Below are 22,046 nucleotides of genomic sequence, written 5' to 3'. Positions count from 1 at the left end.
TGCTGTGCACAGCTCCTTGCGAAAGAGATCTGAAGGCACGGCCGGAGCCCGGGCCGTCTGTCGAGTTTTACCTGGAGGAGGCAGAAGTGACTCCAGGTTTGGTGTAATCTCCCCATCGTGTCTGAAGACGTCAGAGTGACTCAATCTGGGCGTCTTATCTGTACGTGCTCGCTGTGGTCAGCAGCCAGGCATTTGGCTGACTTAACAGATCTTCCCCCTCGTGGTGGAGCCTCCATGTGGGATGTTCCAACCAAGCCATGCTGCCTGCTGAGAAAGGCAGCTGCCGTGTGTGTGGCAATCTGGAGGGAGGCCATGGGAAGAGATGACCTGGTTTATTGTGAGCAAAAATGGAGCTACCCTGCTCCCCACACCTCCCCGGGAGTGCTCGTCATGAGCAAGTGCACTGGGCGGCAGAAGGGTCTGGAGAACTTGACTCTGTGTCTTGGGGAGAACAACCAGGATGTAAGACCCTCTTCATTCCATAGAATCATAGAACCATGGAATGGGTTGGGTTGGAAGGGACCTTAAAGCTCCTCCAGCTCCAGGGACACCTTCCACCGGAGCAGGGTGCTCCAAGCCCCTGTGTCCAGCCTGGCCTTGAACACTGCCAGAGATGGGGCAGCCACAGCTTCTCTGGGCACCCTGTTCTAATTCCAGCTGCTTTAGGAAGGGAAGGTTCCCCATTTCCCCACTGTAGAAATCACTGCCCATGTTAAATCTGCAGCCACACATCCGGATAACTCTTGGCTTATGTTCCCCTTATGTGTAGGTTCACCCTTGGCCAACTGTGAGTTGAGTCCCTCTCAAGGGTAGGTTCACCCTTGGCCAACCATGATTTGAGTCCCCCTCAAGGGTCACATTCTCCCCTACTCCACCCCAGTGCTGTGCATGAGCTGTGGTGTTCATCAGCCTTGGTCTCAGTGAAAGCCAACGGCATTCGGTCCTGGTTCCTCTTGTGGCTTTTGGAAGTGATTCTCTGGGCTGGGGTTGAAAGGCTCTGAAGTGTCTGAGGCTTCCAGGTGGCCTCTCGGGATACTTGCAAGCAGCAAGTTTAGGTGCACAAAGTCTTATGTGTGATGGTTAAAATTCATACTCAGATGAGTGTTGTGCGTTGGAAGCCAACAGGCAGTATAAGAGTGGGGAGCTGAAACGGGTGGAAGGCTTTAAAATCTCTTTCCTTTGACTTTTGTTGATAATTTATGGAATGAAGCACTAGGAATATATTGGGGTTTTTTGTTAAGTTTCACGAGTGCCTCTATCATGTCTGTTTGATTAATGAGACCCAGAAGAGTTCTGCAAGATGCCCTGCAGGTAAACCTCCCACTTCAGAGCCACAGAACTTGTGCTTGAGATTCAACATTGTTCTTCTCCAGTTTGAAGCCACCGCTGTTGTCTTAACCCCCCAGGTTTCTGAAGTGAATTTGGGCACCACCCTTCCAACCCCACCCAAATTTGCTGTGGTCGAAGCTGGGGGCAATGATGCCATTCTTCCCAAAGCAATAATAAACAGCAATACCTGAACTGTTTCTACTTAGGAAAGAGGAGCTCTGCTCTTAAGAAGAGAACTCAGTTATTGCTTAGGAAAGTGTTGAGTTCTACGTCACGGTTGCCCCTTATTTCTAACTGATCAATATGATGAGCTCAGCTGCACCATTTGCCTACCAAATCAAGTAAAAAGACATCATTTTAAGAAGCCGCTGTCACCTTTGCCTGCAGTTCTCTGCTATTTGTCTCCAGTCATCATCACCACGTGTAGCGCCCGAAGTGTCCTTTCCGTCCTTCGCAGGTTCAGCAATCCCTGTGGCCATCAGAAACGCACAAGGAAGGAGCTTGGACATCCTGGTTCTCCTGCTCATTCCACTCTGGTGCTCTGAGTCTCGGTACTTGGGTAGCTCAGACTCTGGGAGACACATTTTGCAGGAACGTGCCCTGGAAGCAGGCACTCCCATCCCAAGTGATGCTCTTAGGAAAGGAACCAAGCACCTCCTTTCTGGATAAAAGAGAAATGCTGACCGTTGTTAAATGTTAATGTGTGGTGGTTTTGCTCGGCACAGGGAAACTGCCTCTTGGAAAGCCATCGGCAATTTTCCACTTAAGCAGGAGATTTGGGGTGTGCTTGGGGGAGTTGTGAAAGCCTCATCCCGGTTGTTTTGCACCAAAAAGCTGGTCTGACACGAGGCGTCAGGGCAAAAGATGCAGCTCCAGACAAACTGCAAAATCATTAAGAACAGGGAGAAAGGTGGGAGGAGGGAAGAACATGACTACATCCCTGTAAAACAGAGTTTTCCTGATGCCATAAAGATATAAGAGTCCACTTACTCACTGAGACCTGTTCCAATGCTCTTGCTCTTTTATTCTCTTCTGCATTGCAAAGCGTATTTCTGGGTGGAGTCAACAATTTGGCAAAAATCTGTTAACCGCACCAAGCTGATGAAGACAGTAAATTTGTTTCCTCTTCACGCCCTTGCAGACCCAGCCCACCTCCAGGAACAGATAAAAGGGAATGCCTGGAGCTGTGGAGCCAGAGAAGACTGTGCACACTTCTCTCCGCGCTCATCCCGCAGCAGCACAGCTCCCTTGGTCCTTCTGCTCTCCTCGACTCCGCTTGGAAGAACCGGCCATGTCTCGGCAGTCAACCTGCAGAAGCTTCGGAGGCGGAAGCAAAAGGGGATTCAGCTCTTGCTCTGCCATCGGTGGTGGCTTTGGAGGATGTGGGGGCAGAAGCAGGATCAGCTATAGCTCGTTCTCCACATCCAGGGGATTTGGAGGCAATGGACGTTGTGCAGGTTTTAGCAGCAGGAGCCTCCATAACATGGGTGGCAACGGAAGGATTTCCATGGGTGGCTCTTTTGGCGGTGGATATGGATGTAGAATTGGTGGCTTTGGTGGAGGCTTTGGAGGAGGATTTGGCGGCATTGGAGGAGGTATCATTGGTGGAGGAATAGGTGGCTTTGGTGGTCCTGTGAGAGGTGGTCCTGGGTTCCCTGGAGGCATCCAACCGGTGCAGGTTGACCCAACCCTCCTGCGGCCGGTCCATGTTGATATTGACCCTCAGATCCAACAAGTGAAGTGCCAGGAGAAGGAGCAGATCAAGACTCTTAACAATCAGTTTGCCTCTTTCATTGACAAGGTGAGAGGCTGGAACTGTATTTGCTTGGGGATGGGGACTCTGAGGAGCTTTCCTGTGCTGTGGAGAGGGGAATCCTGTCCTTCACAGCTCCGTGTGGGCAGCTCTGGAAGGCTGGTGGTGCTTGCACTGAGTCCTGAGGCAATCTAATAACCTTCCATCCACAGAGAAACCAAAGGACTTTCTCTGGGTTTGGTTGATCCAACCTCTTGCTTTGCTTTTCTCTTGTGTTCTTTGAGGCCAAAGTGGTCGTGATACACTCAGTTATCCTTTAAGTTCATGCTTTTCAAGGGTTTGTTCTTCTTGAGGGACTTGGAATGTCAGGAAGGGCTTTGAGTTCATTCCTGGCTGTTCTTTACTTCGGTTCAAGTACAGTTGAGTACTCTTTATTGTTCCTGCACTGGGAGAACGTTGGTTGAGAACATGCTTCAGAGTTGTTTCAATGCATGACATGAATACTGAATTCCTCTCGTATCTGCTAAGAGGAATGTTTTCCACTATTGAGATCCTGATGTGGGATTTCTTTCACTGGAAGGTAAAAGTGATGATCTGATGCTTCCAGAAATGAATTCCAGATCAGAATTTGCAATTGGAAAAGACAAAACTGTAATACTGGAATGTGATGTTCCCATAGAGAACCAAAGTAGAGCAGAAATGAAGGAGAAAAGAAGAGAAATTCAAGGATAGTTGAAAAAACAGGAAGAAAAGAGGAATCTTCCTCTTGGAAAGTGGCTTTTAACCAGCCATAGTCATAGTGGGGATCTGGGAAGTGATTCCCTTGGTCTCCCACATCAGCAAGAGGAAGTTTGAGTTGTGTGATGTCCCCCATATGAATCTCACACATCCCTTGGTGGGCTTTCAGGTCCGCTTCCTGGAGCAACAGAACAAGGTCCTGGCCACCAAATGGGAGCTGCTCCAGCAGCAAGGGCCAATGGGCCCAAGGAAGAACCTTGATGTCATCTTTGAAAACTACATCCAGAACCTGAGGAGGAGGCTGGAGTCTCTTCTGGGACAGAGGGGGCAGCTCGAGGCGGAGCTGCAGAGCATGCGGCAATACGTGGAGGAGTACAAGACCAAGTAAGTGCCCTGGCAGGCTCAGGAAGCAGCTCAAGCAGCCTGGAGAGCAGAGCTTGGGCATTCCCACAGGCTTCCCATTGCTGAGGAGCTCTGGAGAAATGGGGCTGAGGGAAGGGGGGTTCTGTGGTTGACTGATGACTGCAAGAGACTTATAGCCTGGTTTGGGCTGGAAGGGACCTTAAAGCTCATCCAGTTTCAAGCCTCTGCCACGGGCAGGGGCTCCTTCCACTAGAGCAGGTTGCTCATGTGGTCTTGTCCTCTTCAATAGGTATGAAGAAGAAATCAATAGGCGTACTGCTGCTGAGAATGAGTTCGTGGTGCTCAAGAAGGTGAGTAACAGAGGCATAGTAGAGGAGGCTGCAAAGATGTTGTAAAGGGGAAGCAACAGGATGGTGCTGGGGTGGGAGGAAGCTGATGTCTGTATCTGTGATCTTTCCTTTAGGATGTGGACTGTGCCTACATGACTAAAGTAGAGTTGGAAGCCAAGGTGGGAGCTCTGACAGATGAAATCAGCTTCTTGAGGTGCATCTATGAGGAGGTAAGAGCTTCCCCTACCCATGAGCTGGCTGCAGGTGCAGTGTGGTGGCCAAAGACACTGGAGTGGGACTGGGTGTCCATTGGATTTGGTCTGCAGAGGCTGCTTGGAGCTGCTGCTCCTCTGTGCCCTCCTCAGATGCTCAGGCTGACTGCTGTCTTGGTTGTAGGAGCTGGCTCAGATGCAGACCATCAGCCGGGACCTGTCTGTGGTGGTGTCCATGGACAACAACCGGCACCTGGACCTGGACAGCATCATCGAGGAGGTCAGACGCCAGTACGAACAGATCGCCCAGAACAGCAGAGCTGAAGCCGAGGCTTGGTACCAGAGCAGGGTGAGTTGCGATGTAGTAAAGGCTCCTGGAACTGTTTCTGCTGTTGGATGCAGAGCAGAGGAACCAGCTGAGTTCTTGGTGTCACCGATGGGTTGTTTTGTGCCATCAGTATGAAGAGCTGCAGAACACTGCTGGAAGGCACGGGGACAGCCTCCGCAACACCAAGATTGAGATCCAGGAGCTGACCAGGAACGTGCAGAGGCTGCGGGCTGAGATTGAGAACGTCAAGAAGCAGGTAGGGGCTCCTCAGCGTCATCACGGTGAGCCAGGGAGGAACGTGTGAGGGAAACACAGTCATTGGAATCCAGTTCCTTTGGAGCAGATTGATGGTTCCTGCCTGTTTCCATCCCATTTGTGCCCTGAGGGCACTGAGAAACTGCTCTTCTTTCTCTCAGAACCATCAGCTGCAGTCAGCAATTGCTGAGGCCGAGGAGCGGGGTGAGATGGCCCTGAAGGATGCCAGGAGGAAACTGGAAGAGCTGGAATGTGCCCTGAGCAAAGACAAGGAGGAGCTGGCTCGCTTGTTGAAGGAGTACCAGGAGCTGCTCAACATCAAGATTGCCTTGGATGTTGAGATTGCCATGTACAGGAAGCTGCTGGAGGGAGAGGAGAACAGGTAAGAGCTCCTGTCCTGTTGGCCTGGCTGAGGTATTCCCTGGGACAGGTTGAGCCCTTTTAATCTTGGAATCTTCCAGTTCTTCCTCAAGTTTTTCAGCCTAAAATAGCAAGGAGGTCCCCACAGGGAATGTTCCTCAGTGGTTTTGGTTCTGTTAAATGCAACAGGAGATAAGATGAGCACTTGGAGGTTGTATGGAGCTGAACTGCTGTCTGTTAGATCAGGTTTACAACTTGTGCTCCTTTCCCTACACAGGCTCTGTTTCGATAACCCATCCAACGTCAATGTCTGTAAGTATCTGCCCATCTTCCCTTCTGCAGAATGGCTTTTACCTGGGTTTCATGAGGGGTCACTTGATGTTCACCCACCCTGTCCTTGTCTTGCAGCTGTGGTAGGCAAAGGCTCCGTGGTCGGAGGCAGACCCTGCGGCTTTGGCCCCAGCAACGGCTTGGGAGGAGGAGTGTGCGTGGTCGGAGCACCCAACATCATCGGAGGCAACTGTGGCTTGGGAGGAGCGATCCTCACCAGCGGCTTCTCCTCTGGAAGCGGGAGGATTTGCAACCCTGGAGGTGGCAACTTCATGCCCGGGGCTGGATCCTCCTCGGTGCGGAGATGCGTCACCACCACGACAGTCAAATCCTCGGGTGTAAAATACTGAGCCCTGCCCTCAGCCCCACCAAGGAGAGCAGCGCCGTCCCCTCCCTCCAGCCCGCAGCACAGCCCCTGCCACCCTCACCGGTGCCCAGCAACGAAATGAACTGTTCCCCCTATAGCTCAGAAGTCACCCTGCCCAAGGAGGGGGGGTCTGCAGTGGAACCCAGCTCCTCTCGGAGCCCCACCAGCTCCAGGGGTGGAAGATCTCCCCTGTGCGTTCCAGCGCCCGTCTGAGCATCCCTCGCTGCGCTTCTTGCTGCTGCCCCCCCGGCTGCTGCTGTGGCTGAGGAGGAGCGTGTCGAAAAGGGCTCTTTCCTGTCACTTTTCAAGGTCTCTTTTTCAACGGCCGCGTGTCCCCTGCGCCTCCGCGTGTCCTGCATGTCACCCACATGCTTGTTTCAGCTCTATCAGGCACTCATGTAAGCAGAAGAAACGTGATAATGTCTCATAGTCAGAGTTGGGAGTGAGAAACAGGTCTCTGAGATGTCCACCTCCCCTTGGTGGAGTAATTTGGCAGCTTTAATGTTTTATAGATCCCTTTCCCTCTTCTTCACACCTGACGTATGCATGGCCTTATTGCAGCCCTTCTGTTGCGTGAACCCTGCTGCATGGCTGCTTCCTACCAGCACCCCTCTCCTCCGAGTTCTTCATTACCAATAAACTGCAGACAGATGAAAAGATCTCTTTGTGTTGTCTCATCACTTAATGGTCCCCAGGGGAGGGAAAACACCCTTTGCTCTTCACCATAAGGAATGGCAACGGTGTCTTCACCATAAGGAATGGCAACGGTGCCTTCACTATAAGGAATGGTAATGGTGTCTTCACCATATGGAATGGCAATGGTGCCCTGTCCCATGGTTCAAATCACTGAGCACCAAGAACTGCCCAGCTGAGGGGAGGAGGAGGAAGATGGTTCTTCTCCCTCCTCCTGCTCCTCCACAGTAGCCTCTCCATCTCTCTGTGGGGTGGGAGAGCCATGGCTCTGAGGAGTGTGGCACAGGAAGGGGCCATGAGATGTCAACCTGGTGGCCATGAGTTGAGGGGTTATTGGGCTCATTCCACACAGAGCAGGATGAAGTGTCCAGCCCTCAGCTGATGGGTGCCACATGAGTAAGGCAGACAGGGCCACCAGTGAGGACACTCCAGTATCTGAAGGGAGCTACAAGGATGCTGGAGAAGGACCTGTATCAGGGACTGGAGCGATGGGACAAGGGGTGATGGGTTCATACTGGAACAGGGGAAGTTCAGGTTGGAGATAAGGGAGAAGCTCTTCCCTGTGAGGGTGCTGAGGCGCTGGCACAGGGTGCCCAGAGAAGCTGTGGCTGCCCCATCGCTGGCAGTGTTCAAGGCCAGGTTGGACACAGGGGCTTGGAGCAAGCTGCTGCAGTGGAAGGGGTCCCTGTCCGTGGCAGGGGGTTGGGACTGGATGAGCTTAAGGTCCCTTCCAACCCAAATCATTCCATGATTCTATGATATTGTGGTTGGGACGTGGCAATGAATGAGAGAAGTTTGCTCATGATGGTTTGTATGTGATGGTTTGTATGTAATGGTTTGAAAATGGTGGTCTGAACGTGATGGTTTGAACATGGTTGGAACATGGTACTTGTGGCAGCTGGATTGGGGCAGTCTGAACATGGCTGTTGGGATGGAGTGGTTTCAACATGGCCATTAGGATCTGACAGCTGGACTGGTATTGGTTTGAACGGGGCTGTTGGGATGGAGTGGTTTGAACATTGCAGTTGGGATGTGGTGGTTTCAACATGGACATTGGGATGTGGTGGTTGGACTGGGGTGGTTTGAACATGGCCATTGGGATGTTGTGGTTGGACTGGGGTGGTTTGAACATGGCCATTGGGATGTTGTGGTTGGACTGGGGTGGTTTGAACATGGCCATTGGGATGTTGTGGTTGGACTGGGGTGGTTTGAACATGGCCATTGGGATGTTGTGGTTGGACTGGGGTGGTTTGAACATGGCCATTGGGATGTGGTGGTTGGATTGGGGTGCTTTGAACATGGCCATTGGGATGCGGTGGTTGGACTGGGGTGGTTTGAACACGGCCATTGGGATGTGATGGTTTAAATGTGGCTTTTGGGATGTGGTGGTTTGAACATAGGCATTGGGATGTGGCAGTTTGAACATGGCTGTTGGGATGTGCTGGTTAGACTGGGGTGGTTTAGACATGACCATTGGGATGTGGCCATTGGGATGTGGCCATTGGGATGTGGCAGCTGAACTAGGACTGGTTTGAACATGGCTGTTGGGATGTGGCAGTTGGATGGTGGCAGTTTGAATGTGGCCACCGGGATGTGATGGTTGGAGGACACCAACCAGAGGTCTGCAGTGGGAAGAGTGGTTGTCCTCCAGCCTTGGCTGGCACAAGGGCAAGCAGCACCATCTACCTGACGAGCCGGGCTCCTACATGGACACCAGCACCTGAAGACGCTGCGTGGACACAAATTACTCACGAAGAAAAGCAGCGTGAAAGCATGAGACAACCTGGAACCTGCTATTACAGCTCCAGGTTAGTCATTAGACCTCATAAATAACACCCCATTGCAACCAGATTAATTTGATTAACGCTTGGCTGGGCTCTCCTGCAGCGGTGGGAGGAGCGAGAGCCAGGCTGGTGGGTGAATCAACCCTGGCTGCACTGAGCCCTGCATGTTGTCCTGGTCAGATGGAGGTATGGAAGTGGGGAAGATCCATCTCGCAGAGGCCTGCCCATCGAAGTGAAATGAGGGAGAAATGATGGTTCTTGTTTGAGCTGTTGCCCCATCCCGGGCAGTGATGAAGGCCAGGTTGGACAGGGCTTAGAGCAAATGGGTCTAGTGGAAGGTCTGTGGCAGGGGGTTGGAACTGGGTGAGCTTTAAGGTTCCTTCCAACCCAAACCAGTCTGGGATTCTATGGTTCCAATGTTACTTTCATGCTGATCTTCTTTTCCTCCACATTCTTTCAGGTGACTCCCTCATCTGCTGTTTACAACAGGCTGCGATGTGCCTCATGCTCTTGCTTGCCTAAACAATGACACTTCTGATTCTCAAGTTTATGGGTTGGGATGGGAGAGACCAAGGAGGCATCTCCTCCTTCCTCATCCCAGCAAGGACTCCAAGGACAGACCAAGGTGGTGCAAAGCCCTAGTGCATCCTTGGGGAGTTCCTTGGGAGGATGGCAGAGAGATGGAAGATCTCCAGGTGCCGAACCCCAGGAGGCCACGGATGCAGGCTGCACCCTGCAGGAAACCACAGGCTTTTAAGAGTTCCCTGAGTTTGTCCTGGAGTTTTTCCAGGCTCTAACACGGAGTTTATCTTTCCCATCTGCTATGCTCATGAAAAAGGCAGTAACATTAATTGCCCAAGTGCCTCACGCTCGGATGGATGATCACAGCAGCCCATGAAGGCTGCCCTTCATCTGCTCCACGTGGCACTGGGGTGGCTGCTTGCTCCTGTGGACCAGTAGATCCATATTTGCAGCAAGGGGCCTGTTTTGCTTCGAATGAGTGAATTTCCTTGTGAAACAGCCTCAGTGTGACCAAGTGATGACACTTCCTCAGTGTTTCTAGGTAAAGCTGTTGCCATTTTGGACATAAAGGATAAAAAAATACTGAATTATTGTGGGATTTTTTGGTTTGTAAGTCCTGTTTTTCTACAGGAAAAGGCACAATCTGTGGAGATACAAAACCTGCCCCAGGAGCCCCCCTGGGCTCGGGTTGGGTGCTCTGGGAACCTGCCTGTGTCCTCACATCAGTTTTGCCTTGCTGAGATTGGAGTTCACAGTGAGGTGGCAAATGGTTCTACCACTGAGCCTCTATCACTGAGTCTGAGTAATGTGGGGTTCCGAGGTGCAGGCTGGGGTGGTGGATCTGCCCAGCCACCAAGTGTGGGTCTAGTGCAAGACCCACATGCCCTATGGCTTGGAGGGCAGTTGGGTCCCTCTGATGGGACACTCTTAGTTCCATCAAGTCTTGTTGAGGTGGAACACAAAGAAGATCTCAAAAGCAAAACTGGGTGAACACTGCAGAGCCCTTTGGGAGCCAAAGAGGGCCTTGGCCATGCACTGGAGGAATAGCAGGACTCATTGAGTGTGAAGGTAGCCCTGGACGTTGAGGCTGCATGTGCAGGATGCTGCTGGGAGCAGGGGAGAGCAGGTAGGTGTCTATCCCATAACCTGAGTGTGAATGGTGCAATATTCCTTTCATTAGAACACAGAAAGCAACATAATAGGTGCGATATTTTACGAGCTTATTGGGGAATGAATCCAGGTGGCATTCTATTGGCTGTAATTAGAGCTGTAATGGGGTTTTAATTGTTACTAATCATGTTTATTTACGGGAGGGCCTCCGGAGATTGCTTCCCTTTAGCTGATCACTGTGCAAATATGGAGGAGACTCACCCACTCTGCAGCTGTGTTGGGCAGCTGGTGAGTAGGGAACGTTTGCTTTTACCAGTGGTAAGGCTCTGCTGAGAGGATAGAACGTTGTCTCCCAAGAGGTCATCTGCATCCTGGACACTGCTCTTTACATGGCACACATCTCCTGAGCAGCCGGAGCCTTCGTGGTCCTGAAGGATACGTTCAGGGCAATGGAACTGAGGTGCAGAGAGGTTATAGGAGGCTAAATCAGCATCCTTCAGTCCCTTATTTACACTTCAAACAGCAACAGCAACACCCCCAGCTCCTTCGTCTCCAACTTGACTTGACTAAGTTCAAAGCTCACAAGAAAACCCGCTGACCTCAAGAGAGAGACTGAAATCAGCATCTCCTGGGAGCAGCCACAACCACAACCATCTGGGCTTGGAAGGAGCTTTAAAACTCAACAGTCAGAGACCTAAGAGCTTTAAGCAAACACATCGACAACCATGCCTAAAGCTACCAAAGAAACTCAGCAAAGGAGCAGAACAGAGCTCCTCCGTGTGCTTTGCAAGCCGTGCTGCTGTTTTGGATGCTGAAGTCCTTCCTTTCTTGCCTCTTCGCATCCTGGATGCTCTTCCCTTGGATTCATCATGAGCAGAACTGGTTCTGCTGTCCTTCTCCATTGTCTTGTGCCAGCAAAGGTGACTCTTGCTGGTTGGCTTCCTGGGAGCCAAAGAAGTCTGTGTCCGAGAGCATCATTTAGATCATCTTTACATCACCTAGGGCTGGAATTTGGGCCCTTCATCCCAGCTGATATTCACCTCAGCCTTGATTGTGAGGAATGTGCCAAGTCAAGGGCCTTTCACCCCAGCCTTCTCCTTCTTTGGTGCCAGCCCTGCTCCTCTGTGAGTGCTCAAACCCCACGCTGCTCCTATGTTAGGTGTCTCTGTACAGAACATCTGCTCCCACATGGAGGTACCCTGGATGGATGGGAGCACTGGGGATGGGTGCACCTCCAGCTCCCTCCCGGCCACGTTTCAACCAAGGCTTTCTCAGCTAAAGCTGGGACAGGTAGAGCAGGATTTGCACCAACCACATCGTGTCTGGTGCTGACAGCAAACCTTCCTCCTCTTCTTCCTCCCACCCACTCCAGCTGGGGCTTCTCTGCCCTTCATCTTGCTCCCAACCTCACGAGTTATACCCTAAGAGTGGGCTGGAATACCTTTAGGTTTACACTCATGGCCCCACAATCCACATTTCCTGACCAGCTCTGTTGCTGGGGACCATCAGGCCGGGATGAAAGTCGACGTGACATGGAAATATCCACTTTAACCAGAACTATGGGTAGAAGCAATCTCCCTCTCCTGTAGCCTGGGGACCAGGGCTTGATGCAGCCCTGATGAAGATCAGGCAGACATGGCCACAAAGTGCCACTGGAGGGGTTGCAGCCTAGCCCAGAGACACTGCCCCATTGTCACCCACAACCTGCTGCTGTCCTCAATGACAAATCGACTTCCCCTTAAATTATCCATGAGGCTGAGATGGGGATTTCAGGTCACGCATTAAAACAGCACCTGAAGGAAGGACCTTCCTCAGGGCAGTCACAGCCCCATGAGAGCTGAAAGGAAAAGTGCTGGGTTGTGTTGGCCAATGACCGGGTCCGTGGCAGGTCTGCCTGAGCTGCAGCTCCTCTGCCTTGCCTCATCTTTACAGGGCTTGAGATGGGGCCAGAATCAACCGAAACAGGAGCTGGTGCTTGCCTCAAGCTTGGACAGACCCCTCCTGATCCTGGGGGTGCTCAGACCTCAGCCTCCCTCCCTCCTCCCACACAAAACCCCTCTTGGAAAGCCCTGGAATAAGATGTCTCTCTCTTCCTATTGTGCCTCCAGAGGTGTTTGAAACCTGCTGGAGCAGAGGCTGGGCTGGCAGCCAGGAGCCAAGCCCTTCGGCTGCCTCGCAGGGCTTTCGTTTCACCTCTCCAACCAAGCCCAGCTCCCTGGGACTTGCAAAGAGGAAACACTGATCCTCCCTGAGAGTCCTTTCTGTGCCACTGCCTTGTCTGCACTGAAGCAGCAGAACAAGGGCAAGGGGAGCTCTGGTACTGCCTTACCTGCCTGCTTGAGACCTGCTTCACCATAGAACCATAGAATAGTTAGGGTTGGAAAGGACCTTAAGATCATCCAGTTCCAACCCCCTGCCATGGGCAGGGACGCCTCACACTAAACCAGGTCACCCAAGGCTTCATCCAACCTGGTCTTGAACACTGCCAGGGATGGAGCATTCCCGACCTCCCTGGGCAACCCATTCCAGTGCCTCAGCACCCTCACAGCAAAGAATTTCCTCCTCAGATCCAATCTAAACTTCCCCTGTTTCAGTTTGAACCCGTTACCCCTTGTCCTGTCACTACAGTCCCTAATGAAGAGTCCCTCCCCAGCATCCCTATAGCCCCCTTCAGATACTGGAAGCTGCTCTGAGGTCTCCACGCAGCTTCTCTTCTCCAGGCTGAACAGCCCCAACTTCCTCAGCCTGTCTCCATACAGGAGGTGCTCCAGCCCCTGCTCATCCTCGTGGCCTCCTCTGGACTTGTTCCAACAGTTCCATGTCCTTTTTATGTTGAGGACACCAGAACTGCACACAATGCTGCAGGTGAGGTCTCACGAGAGCAGAGTAAAGGGGCAGGATCACCTCCTTCGACCTGCTGGTCACGCTCCTTTTGATGCAGCCCAGGATATGGTTGGTTTCTGGGCTGTGAGCGCACACTGAAGCCATCTCATGTTCATTTTCTCATCACCCAACACCCCCAAGTCCTTCTCCTTGGGCTGCTCTGAATCTCTTCTCTGCCCAACCTGTAGCTGTGCCTGGGATTGCTCCCACCCAGGTGCAGGACCTTGCCCTTGGCATGGTTAAACCTCATGAGGTTGGCATCAGCCCACCTCACAAGTGTGTCGAGGTCCCTCTGGATGGCATTCCTTCCCTCCAGGGTACCAACCAAACCACACAGCTTGGGGTCATCAGCAAACTTGCTGAAGCTGTGGCTGCCCCATCCCTGGCAGTGTCCAAGGCCAGGTTGGACACAGGGGCTTGGAGCACCCTGCTCTAGTGGAAGGGGTCCCTGCCCGTGGCAGGGGTTGGATCTGGATGAGCTTTAAGGTCCCTTCCAACCCAAACCATTCCATGACCTCATGCTTGGCTCCGGTGCTGCGCTGGCCGGGGTTACTCACACCAGGCCACCAAAACGCTGGTAAATACAAGGGGATGCTTCATGCTCAAGGCATCCTTTGGTCATGCCAAGGGCTCTGTGGCTGTTCTCACACCCAGGTGTCCTGCAGACGGAAGCTCCAGATGGGTTTAAAGCCCAAACACCACTAGAGGGCTCAGGAAAGGTTTTAGATGCACAAAGATTGATGTTAATTACTTGTTAATGCGAGGTGTTTGCAGCTGATCTCCCTGCAAGGTGCCTGCCTGTGCTCCAAAGGGCATTTGGTGACAGGGTGTGAGTGGTTTTGCCTGCACAGCTCCCAGCAGAGATCACTGAGGTCCCCAGTGACAAAAATAACTGTATTTGAAACTTCTGTGTCCTGTTGGCTGCTGCTGGCATAGGAAGGACTAAAAGCAGCATCTGATCATGGAATCATGGAATGGGTTGGGTTGGAAGGGACCTCAAAGCTCATGCAGTTCCAACCCCTGCCACGGGTGGACCCCTTCCACTAGAGCAGGGTGCTCCAAGCCCCTGTGTCCACCCTGGCCTTGAGCACTGCCAGGGATGGGGCAGCCACAGCTTCTCCATTGACCCCATCCCAGTGTCCCAGCACCCTCACAGGGAAGAACTTCTCCCTTATCTCCAACCTGAACTCCCCCTGTTCCAGTCTGAACCCATCACCCCTTGTCCCATCGCTCCAGCCCCTGATGCAGGTCCCTCTCCAGCATCCTTGTAGCCCCCTTCGGACACTGGCAGCTGCTCTGAAGGAAGCCTACAACCTTCTGAGCCATAGGGCTCTTTATGGCTCGCATGGCTCTTCCCGGCAGTGCCAGTCATTCCAGCAAGCAAACCTGCTGCTGTGACTGGCACCTCTGCCTTGGTGAGCCAAGTGCAGCTGCAGGCCAGGGTGGAAGTGGCTGATGGATGAGATAATCCCGGAGATGATAAAGGTTCAGTTCCAGCCCTCCTGGGCCAAGCAGCAGCACTGATCATTTCCTGCTAACCTGGGCAGGAGATGCGGCGCTGGGTGCCAACAGAGCTGGGTGCTCAGCAGGTTACTTTTCTTCCCCAAAGCTCACGTTGAATGTGGACCTGGGAGCGTTTCCTTGCTCAAGGACAATGCCGGTGAGTGGCAGCCCATCACGATTCCTCTAAGCTGTCGGGATTGCCCATGTTCACCAGTAGAAATGCCTCATGCCTGTACCATAAGGTGGGCCACAGCACCCAGAGGTTGTGAGGGATCAAACCAGCCTTAAGAGATTCTGTGACACTCTCCCACCTAAGGCAAACCCGACCAAATGTTGCTCTGTGAAGCCTGACCTGAACCCCACACCCTCCTATTGCGTGTGGCGATAGCAAACCCCATATTGTGCAGCCACATGGGGCAGCCTCTGAGTGAGCTGTGTGGGGCTGTTCAGGCTGGAGCAGAGAAGCTGCGTGGAGACCTCAGAGCAGCTTCCAGTGTCTGAAGGGGGCTACAAGGATGCTGGGGAGGGACCTGCATCAGGGACTGGAGCGATGGGACAAGGGGTGATGGGTTCAGACTGGAACAGGGGGAGTTCAGGTTGGAGATAAGGGAGAAGCTCTTCCCTGGGAGGGTGCTGAGGCGCTGGCACAGGGTGCCCAGTGAAGCTGTGGCTGCCCCATCCCTGGCAGTGTTCAAGGCCAGATTGGACACAGGGGCTTGGAGCAAGCTGCTCTAGTGGAAGGGGTCCCTGCCCGTGGCAGGGGTTGGATCTGGATGAGCTTTAAGGTCCCTTCCAACCCAAACCATTCCATGATTCCATGATTCTATTTCCACCCCCAACTCTCCCCTGAGGTGTAACCCAGTGCATTAACGTATACCCTGGCCCATCAGCCAGGCATCCAAACACCACATCCCACCCAGGGAGCTCTTCCATATCTTATTGATGCTGCAGCCTGAACCCCAGCCCGGCCGGTGTTGTGCATGGTGCAGGGAGTGCTGGTGGGAGGCAATGGCACGCTGCACCCCCTCCGGGCACGTTGCACCACCAGCTCAAAGCTGCATGTCAGCAAGTTGTGCCCAACCTACCATGCAAAACCTGCTGGCCAAGACCCAACCGTGCTCCGTGGCAGAACCCCTCTAATGGAAGAGTCCTCTTGGTTGAGAAACGCCACCCTTAAACCCATTGCTGGGTGGTAAGGTTGGGTTGAAAGAAAACTTTGATTCACTTCTCCATTATGTGGGGAAAGAAAGATACCTCCCAGGATGGGTTCTCCAGAGGGGGAGGTCTTTCTTCATCAGGTTTGTGAAGAACCCAACCGACCAGATTTGCTGAAATGCCTTCAAAGTTGGGCATCCCCTGACTCATGGACTCATGATGGGAAAGACCTTTGAGCTCATCCAGTCCAACCATCCCCAGCACTGCCAAGGCCACCACTAACCCATGGCACTGAGGGTCTCATCTCCACGCTGTGTGAGCACTTGCAGGGACGGTGACTGCAGCCCTGTCCTGGGCAGCCTGTTCCAATGCCTGAGCACCCTTTGGGGCAGGAATTGTTCCTCAGCTCCATCTAAACCTGCCCTGGTGCAGCTTGAGGCCGTTTCCTCTTGTCCCATCCCTTGGTCCTTGGGAGCAGAGCCTGGCTCCATCCTCCTGTCAGTGAGCGATCAGGTCCCCCCTGAGCCTTCTCTTCTCCATCTGAACCCCTCCAGGTCCCTCAGCTGTTCCCCATCACCCTTGTGCTCCAGGCCCTGCACCAGCCCCATTGCCCTTCTCTGGCCCTGCTCCAGCACCTCAATGTCTCTCTTGCAGTGAGGACCCCTTGCTGGGCAGGTCTGGTCTGAGAACAGTCCAAGTTCTGGTGCTTTCTGTGTTGCTTTACCTTTTCTCTGCTTGCTTTGTTGTCCCGTGGATGCTGTTATTCCTGCTGCAGAGCTAATGACAGCAATCGAGCTTCCAATGGCTCAAAAGAGTGATTTACTCAATTGATCACCAAATCTGACCTTGATTGGGCTAATTATCGGCTCCAAGTCAATTGGGAGGCCAGCCCAGGTGATATGCCAGCGTGATGGGGTGTGGTGGATGACACTGAGGAGGCAGCGCTGGACCCACTTTTGCAGGTAATCACCTTGTTTACCAGATCCCGAGCATCTGCCGGGATGATTTCCAGCTGTTTCAGCTTCCCGTACGAAGGGATGTCATTAAAATTGCTCTCAGTAATTAAAGGCATCTTTGGTGTTTGCCAAACCCCTCTGGTGTCCTCTACCTCTGCTCTCTGGCCAAGGGAAGCAGTCCCCATGATCCAGAACCCATAGAGAGGATCGGGTGAGCGCTGGTTGCGGTGTCAGCTACTGAAGTTCCAACGACTCCCTTTACTTATTCCCTCTGTACATCAAGAAGCTGCCTCATGTTTTTCCTCCCTTTTTACCATGGATGCAGCGTACATTGACTGTTTTCCAGCTGGGAAGCAGCTGCACATTGAAAACCAGCCACGTTTTCTCATGACGCCTTTCCAATCCCAACTATTCCATCAGCCTGTGACACCTGGTGCACGTAACCTGGAGCTCAACCCCGTTTCCTCCTCATCCTCATTTCTCTCCTTGTTTTCTCAGCAGGCCCTATCTCTTCTCCACCTAAAACCCCTTTGGAGATTCCATCTCTGCCTCTCTGCAGCCCCACACGCCCCAGCTCGAGGGCATCAGCTGCAGCTTTGCTGCGTGTGGAGGAACTGGGACTTGCTCAGCCTTGAAGAGATCTCAGGGATACCAGAGTGTGACAGAGGTGTTAGGTTAAGACGACAAAGGGAAGAAAAGCAATAGACTTCTGCTTCATCCACTCACTGCGGTGGTTAAGAATGACAGCAACAGAAAAATGACTTCATTATTTTCACACACTGCATTAAATTGGTACTTTCACATTCTTGCCGGGGAAATAAGAGACTGACAGGTACCATAATTATGATTAGTACTTTCTGAGTAGATAATTTAATGCTCTAGGTGGCTACAAGTAAGTTGTGCTCCTGTTTACCTTCCTGTTAACCCAGAATAATTAGCCATTTGTTAAAATAGCCATTAGTCATTTGTTAACGGGATGGCAAAGTCAAGTGATGTTTTGTTTTCTATTAGAAGAATCCTTGCTGGTCCAGACCTGAGACTACAATCAAGCCTTAACACAGCTCACCCCTCTCCCCATTCCAAGTGTTTCCAGCAGGCAAAGCACAGGTGGGGAGTGACCTACCCCTAGAAGTAGGGACCTGCCCCACAGAAGGTTGAATTCATCCTGCCTGTGCCTGGCTTCCTGTGGAGCCAGGCTGAGAGAGCTGGGCTGGGGCAGCCTGGAGAAGAGAAGGCTCCTGAAGGGGAGACCTGAGAGCAGCTCCAGTGCCTCAAGGGGCTGCAGGAAAGCTGGAGAGGGGCTTGGGACAAGGGATGTAGGGACAGGCCAAGGGGAATGGCTTGAACCTGCCAGAGGGGAGACTGAGATGAGCTCTTAGGCAGAAGCTCTTCCCTGTGAGGGTGCTGAGGCGCTGGCACAGGGTGCCCAGAGAAGCTGTGGCTGCCCCATCCCTGGCAGTGCTCAAGGCCAGGTTGGATGCAGGGGCTTGGAGCACCCTGCTCCAGTGGAAGGGGTCCCTGGAGCTGGATTGGAACTGGATGAGCTTTAAGGTCCCTTCCAACCCAAACCATTCCATCATTCCATGATCCTACCCCAGACCTCCCCTAATTACAGATTCCTTGTCATGAATGCTCAGTGTTTTACTACAAAGAGTTGACAACTCATGTAACTCTCAACATGCCCTCATAGGGCTTCATTTCTGTGCTCTAATTGCAACCTTGAGTCTCCCCCAGATGTAGGTGAGGGAAGCTCCATCTGATCTCTGTGTACCACAGATCACACCCATGGGATCGTGTTCCAGCTTCCAAGTGTCTCTGTATTAAGTACAATGTGCTCTTGCAGACAAGGTGCTCTCCAGGCTGGGGAACCTCAGAGTTAAAGGAGCAGAACCTGTGGCTGCCTTCACTGGCCACAGACAAAGGCTGCTGTTAGTCGCTGGGATGGAAGGTGGGAGAAAATGAAAGTCTGTGGGATGAAAGGCATTTTTATTAGTGCTCTGGGTGATCCCAATCCCATTTTCTAAGTGACTTAGGGCCCTCCTTACGCGGGTGTTTAGGCAACCAGTGATCAAGAGCTGCCATTTCAATCCTGTGTGTGCTACTACAGTCAAGTCTATCTCCTTGCTCTGGACAACTATTAAACTGAAGTACTGCCTTTATTATGTGCTACTATACTACACTGCTCTGTGTCCACTGTGTGCAGTAGTTGTTTAAGAGTAATAAGTGCGTTACAGCACTTATTTATCCGCTGATCTGATTAAAATGGTCCTGCAGGAATCTGGAGGCATTTCCTCGAGCATCAGCCTAAGCACTAGGATTTGTGATTCCCACGTGTGACATGGGTTGACAGACAGATGTGGGTTGTGTTCTGGCTTCAGCTGTGCTCCAGAACAGCTCGGGCCTGTTTGTGAATCGTCTTTGTGGTTTGAAAACGTTCATTCTTGGCACATTCTCTGTGACATGGGTCTGATGGAGGATGATTAACTCATGTTACCCTCACCACCCAACAGGCAGGAGCTGAGCGAGCTCCAGGTTCCCTTATGGTCCATAGAGAGAAATGAGGCATCCCAAAGGGCACACTTATATCACCTCTCTCAGAGGCTTGTCCAGATGGGAGGAACATCATCACCTGCCTCATGGACTGTCCTGGATGGGTGGAATAACACGTGGATGTTCTGTGCTGGCTCCATAGGCTGCACAGGGAGCCCAGGCAGTCAAATCTACATGACTAAGTTGGGGTGCTTTTTAGATTCATACTAAAAACCCACATCAACAAAAAGCCAGGTTGACCATGTGGGTGTTTGAGCAGCCCCTGAATTGCTCCATGAACTGGTATATTCCATGATGACCCATCTCCATGACAAGAATGTCGGTTCTTTTAGTACTCACACTCGTTATAAAGTGTATACAATTAATCTTGCTCCTATGAGGCATTTCTGGGGGAAAAGACAGATCAAGCTCAGTGTATGAATTTGTTAGAGAATGACAAATGTTTGGTACAGGGGAAAAGCCCCCAAATAGCAGTGAGGTAGACAAGAAGGGCATTAAGGACATTTGGAGCATAAGAAGGATGTTGGGATTCATAGAATCATAGAATCATGGAATGGTTTGGGTTGGAAAGCACCTGAAGCTCATCCAGTTCCAACCCCCTGCCATGGGCAGGGACACCTCACACTAAACCAGGTCACCCAAGGCCTCGTCCAACCTGGTCTTGAACACTGCCAGGGATGGAGCATTCCCAACCTCCCTGGGCAACCCATTCCAGTGCCTCAGCACCCTCACAGCAAAGAATTTCTTCCTTAGATCCAATCTAAACTTCCCCTGTTTCAGTTTGAACCCGTTACCCCTTGTCCTGTCACTGCAGTCCCTAATGAAGAGTCCCTCCCCAGCATCCCTATAGGCCCCCTTCAGATACTGGAAGCTGCTCTGAGGTCTCCATGCAGCTTCTCTTCTCCAGGCTGAACAGCCCCAACTTCCTCAGCCTGTCTCCATACAGGAGGTGCTCCAGTCCCTGCTTATCCTTGTGGCCTCCTCTGGACTTGTTCCAACAGTTCCATGTCCTTTTTATGCTGAGGACACCAGAACTGCACCCAATGCTGCAGGTGAGGTCTCATGATTCCATGACTTTTATTTTGTATATTTTTATTTTTCATTCTATGTTGGGGACTGTTTCGCTGTTTCTTTTAAAGGGTCAGGGCAGAAGATCCCCAGGCACATCCAGGAGCAATGCCAGCTCATTGCAGGGAAGAGGAAGGTACCACAGGAAGCTCCCCCTGCATCCACAGGATGTGTGAACATCTCGCTGGGTGCATCGCTGTTTCTGGAGCCAGCTCAGCAGGTTCAGGTGTGGCTCTTGTTGTGCCAGGGTTGAGCTGGTGCCAGCGACCATCACAACAGCAGCCTACACGTCGTGCTCTGGATTAGGTGGCACGTGGGGTGGGATGGCTGCTCTTCTCACGCAGGGTTTGCAGGCTCCTTCTCAAGCTCCTTCACACCACAGTGCAGTGGTCCTGCATGAGCTGCCACCTGGTTTGCTTCATGCAGGGAGCTGATGTATGTATGTAGGGCAGTGATTTTGGATAGACGTCTATCTAACCTTGTTCCACATGGAACTAGTTTGTTTGATCTGTGGGTGTTCCCTCCCGTAGGTCATAACACTTCCTTCCAAGATCCGTGTGGATGATCTGAAGCATTGCCCTGACTCAGCACGCATTGGAATGAGCCTCTCAAATTGGGAAGAAGAAGGATGAAGATGAATTGCCCCCAAAGCAGTTATATACAAACTCAACCCAGAGGTGACCAGCAGCGACCCTTGGGAAACTCTTGTGCTGGGGAGTTGATAAGGCAAGGAAAAGGGATGATTTAGCTCAGACATCAAGGACAATCATGGCTCACGTCCACCAAGTCTCACCTCCTCCTGACATGGAGTCATATATTGTCCTCCTAATCTTTACCTGAGCCTAATAATGGCCCCAAGGCCACACAGGAGATTGAGTCTCAGTGTTGTTCAGACACAGTTTGTCCTGCACAGAACATTGCAGAGAGTGGATGCAGCTCTTGAAGGAATCTTTCAGCTCACCCAAAACATGGGAGTGAAGGAGGACAATTTACATTGTGTTTTCTTCACAGGCACCATCATCTAGAAACTACTGAGCCCAACTGAAACAGAACAGGAAAGGTTTTTGTGTGGTATCCCAATGCTCTGGCAAACCTTACCCAGATGTGCTGGAATGGGGCTGTTCCCAGATTTGCCCCCACTCACTTTTGTGACGGACATGACATTTTTGATGTTCACCATAATTACTCTTTCCAGCAGGACACAGAATTCCCAACCCCAGTCAGATTTTTCAATAGGTCTATAAAAAAGGGGGAATTCAGTGGGAAATCTGGTTGAAATTCTCAGTAAAATGCAGGTAACCAGTGAAGTTTAATTACAAGAAAGCAGCACCAGTGGACAGTCTGCAGATGTAAGGCTAGAAGAGACCAAGTTTGGGAGGGAAACGCAGCACTTCTCATCTGGTTGTCTGGAAAACACAGTGCCTGCTTCTGGGAAAAGCCCTTCCTCTGGTCACTGAG

The 22,046-nt window shown here is 51.9% G+C and overlaps 1 protein-coding gene across 1 annotated transcript; it reads left to right on the top strand.

The window, feature by feature from the left end:
* The first annotated feature begins 1,740 nt into the window (after positions 1–1,740).
* LOC130597459 (keratin, type II cytoskeletal 6A-like) lies at positions 1,741–6,505 on the top strand. Its single transcript, XM_057406011.1, has 9 exons — positions 1,741–3,130; positions 3,990–4,204; positions 4,473–4,533; positions 4,647–4,742; positions 4,909–5,073; positions 5,183–5,308; positions 5,469–5,689; positions 5,945–5,979; positions 6,076–6,505. Exons 1-9 carry the CDS (start codon positions 2,504–2,506, stop codon positions 6,345–6,347), a joined length of 1,818 nt encoding a protein of 605 aa, XP_057261994.1. The 5' UTR covers positions 1,741–2,503; the 3' UTR covers positions 6,348–6,505.
* The last annotated feature ends 15,541 nt before the right edge of the window (positions 6,506–22,046 follow it).

The sequence above is a fragment of the Pezoporus wallicus genome, unplaced genomic scaffold, assembly GCF_028554395.1.
Source record: "Pezoporus wallicus isolate ANWC-B61680 ecotype Strahan unplaced genomic scaffold, APGP_CSIRO_Pwel_v1 contig_9772, whole genome shotgun sequence".
In the NCBI taxonomy this organism is placed as follows: Eukaryota; Metazoa; Chordata; class Aves; order Psittaciformes; family Psittacidae; genus Pezoporus; species Pezoporus wallicus.
The sequence above is the reverse complement of the archived record's forward strand: the minus strand, read 5'-3'. Positions and strand labels throughout refer to the sequence as shown.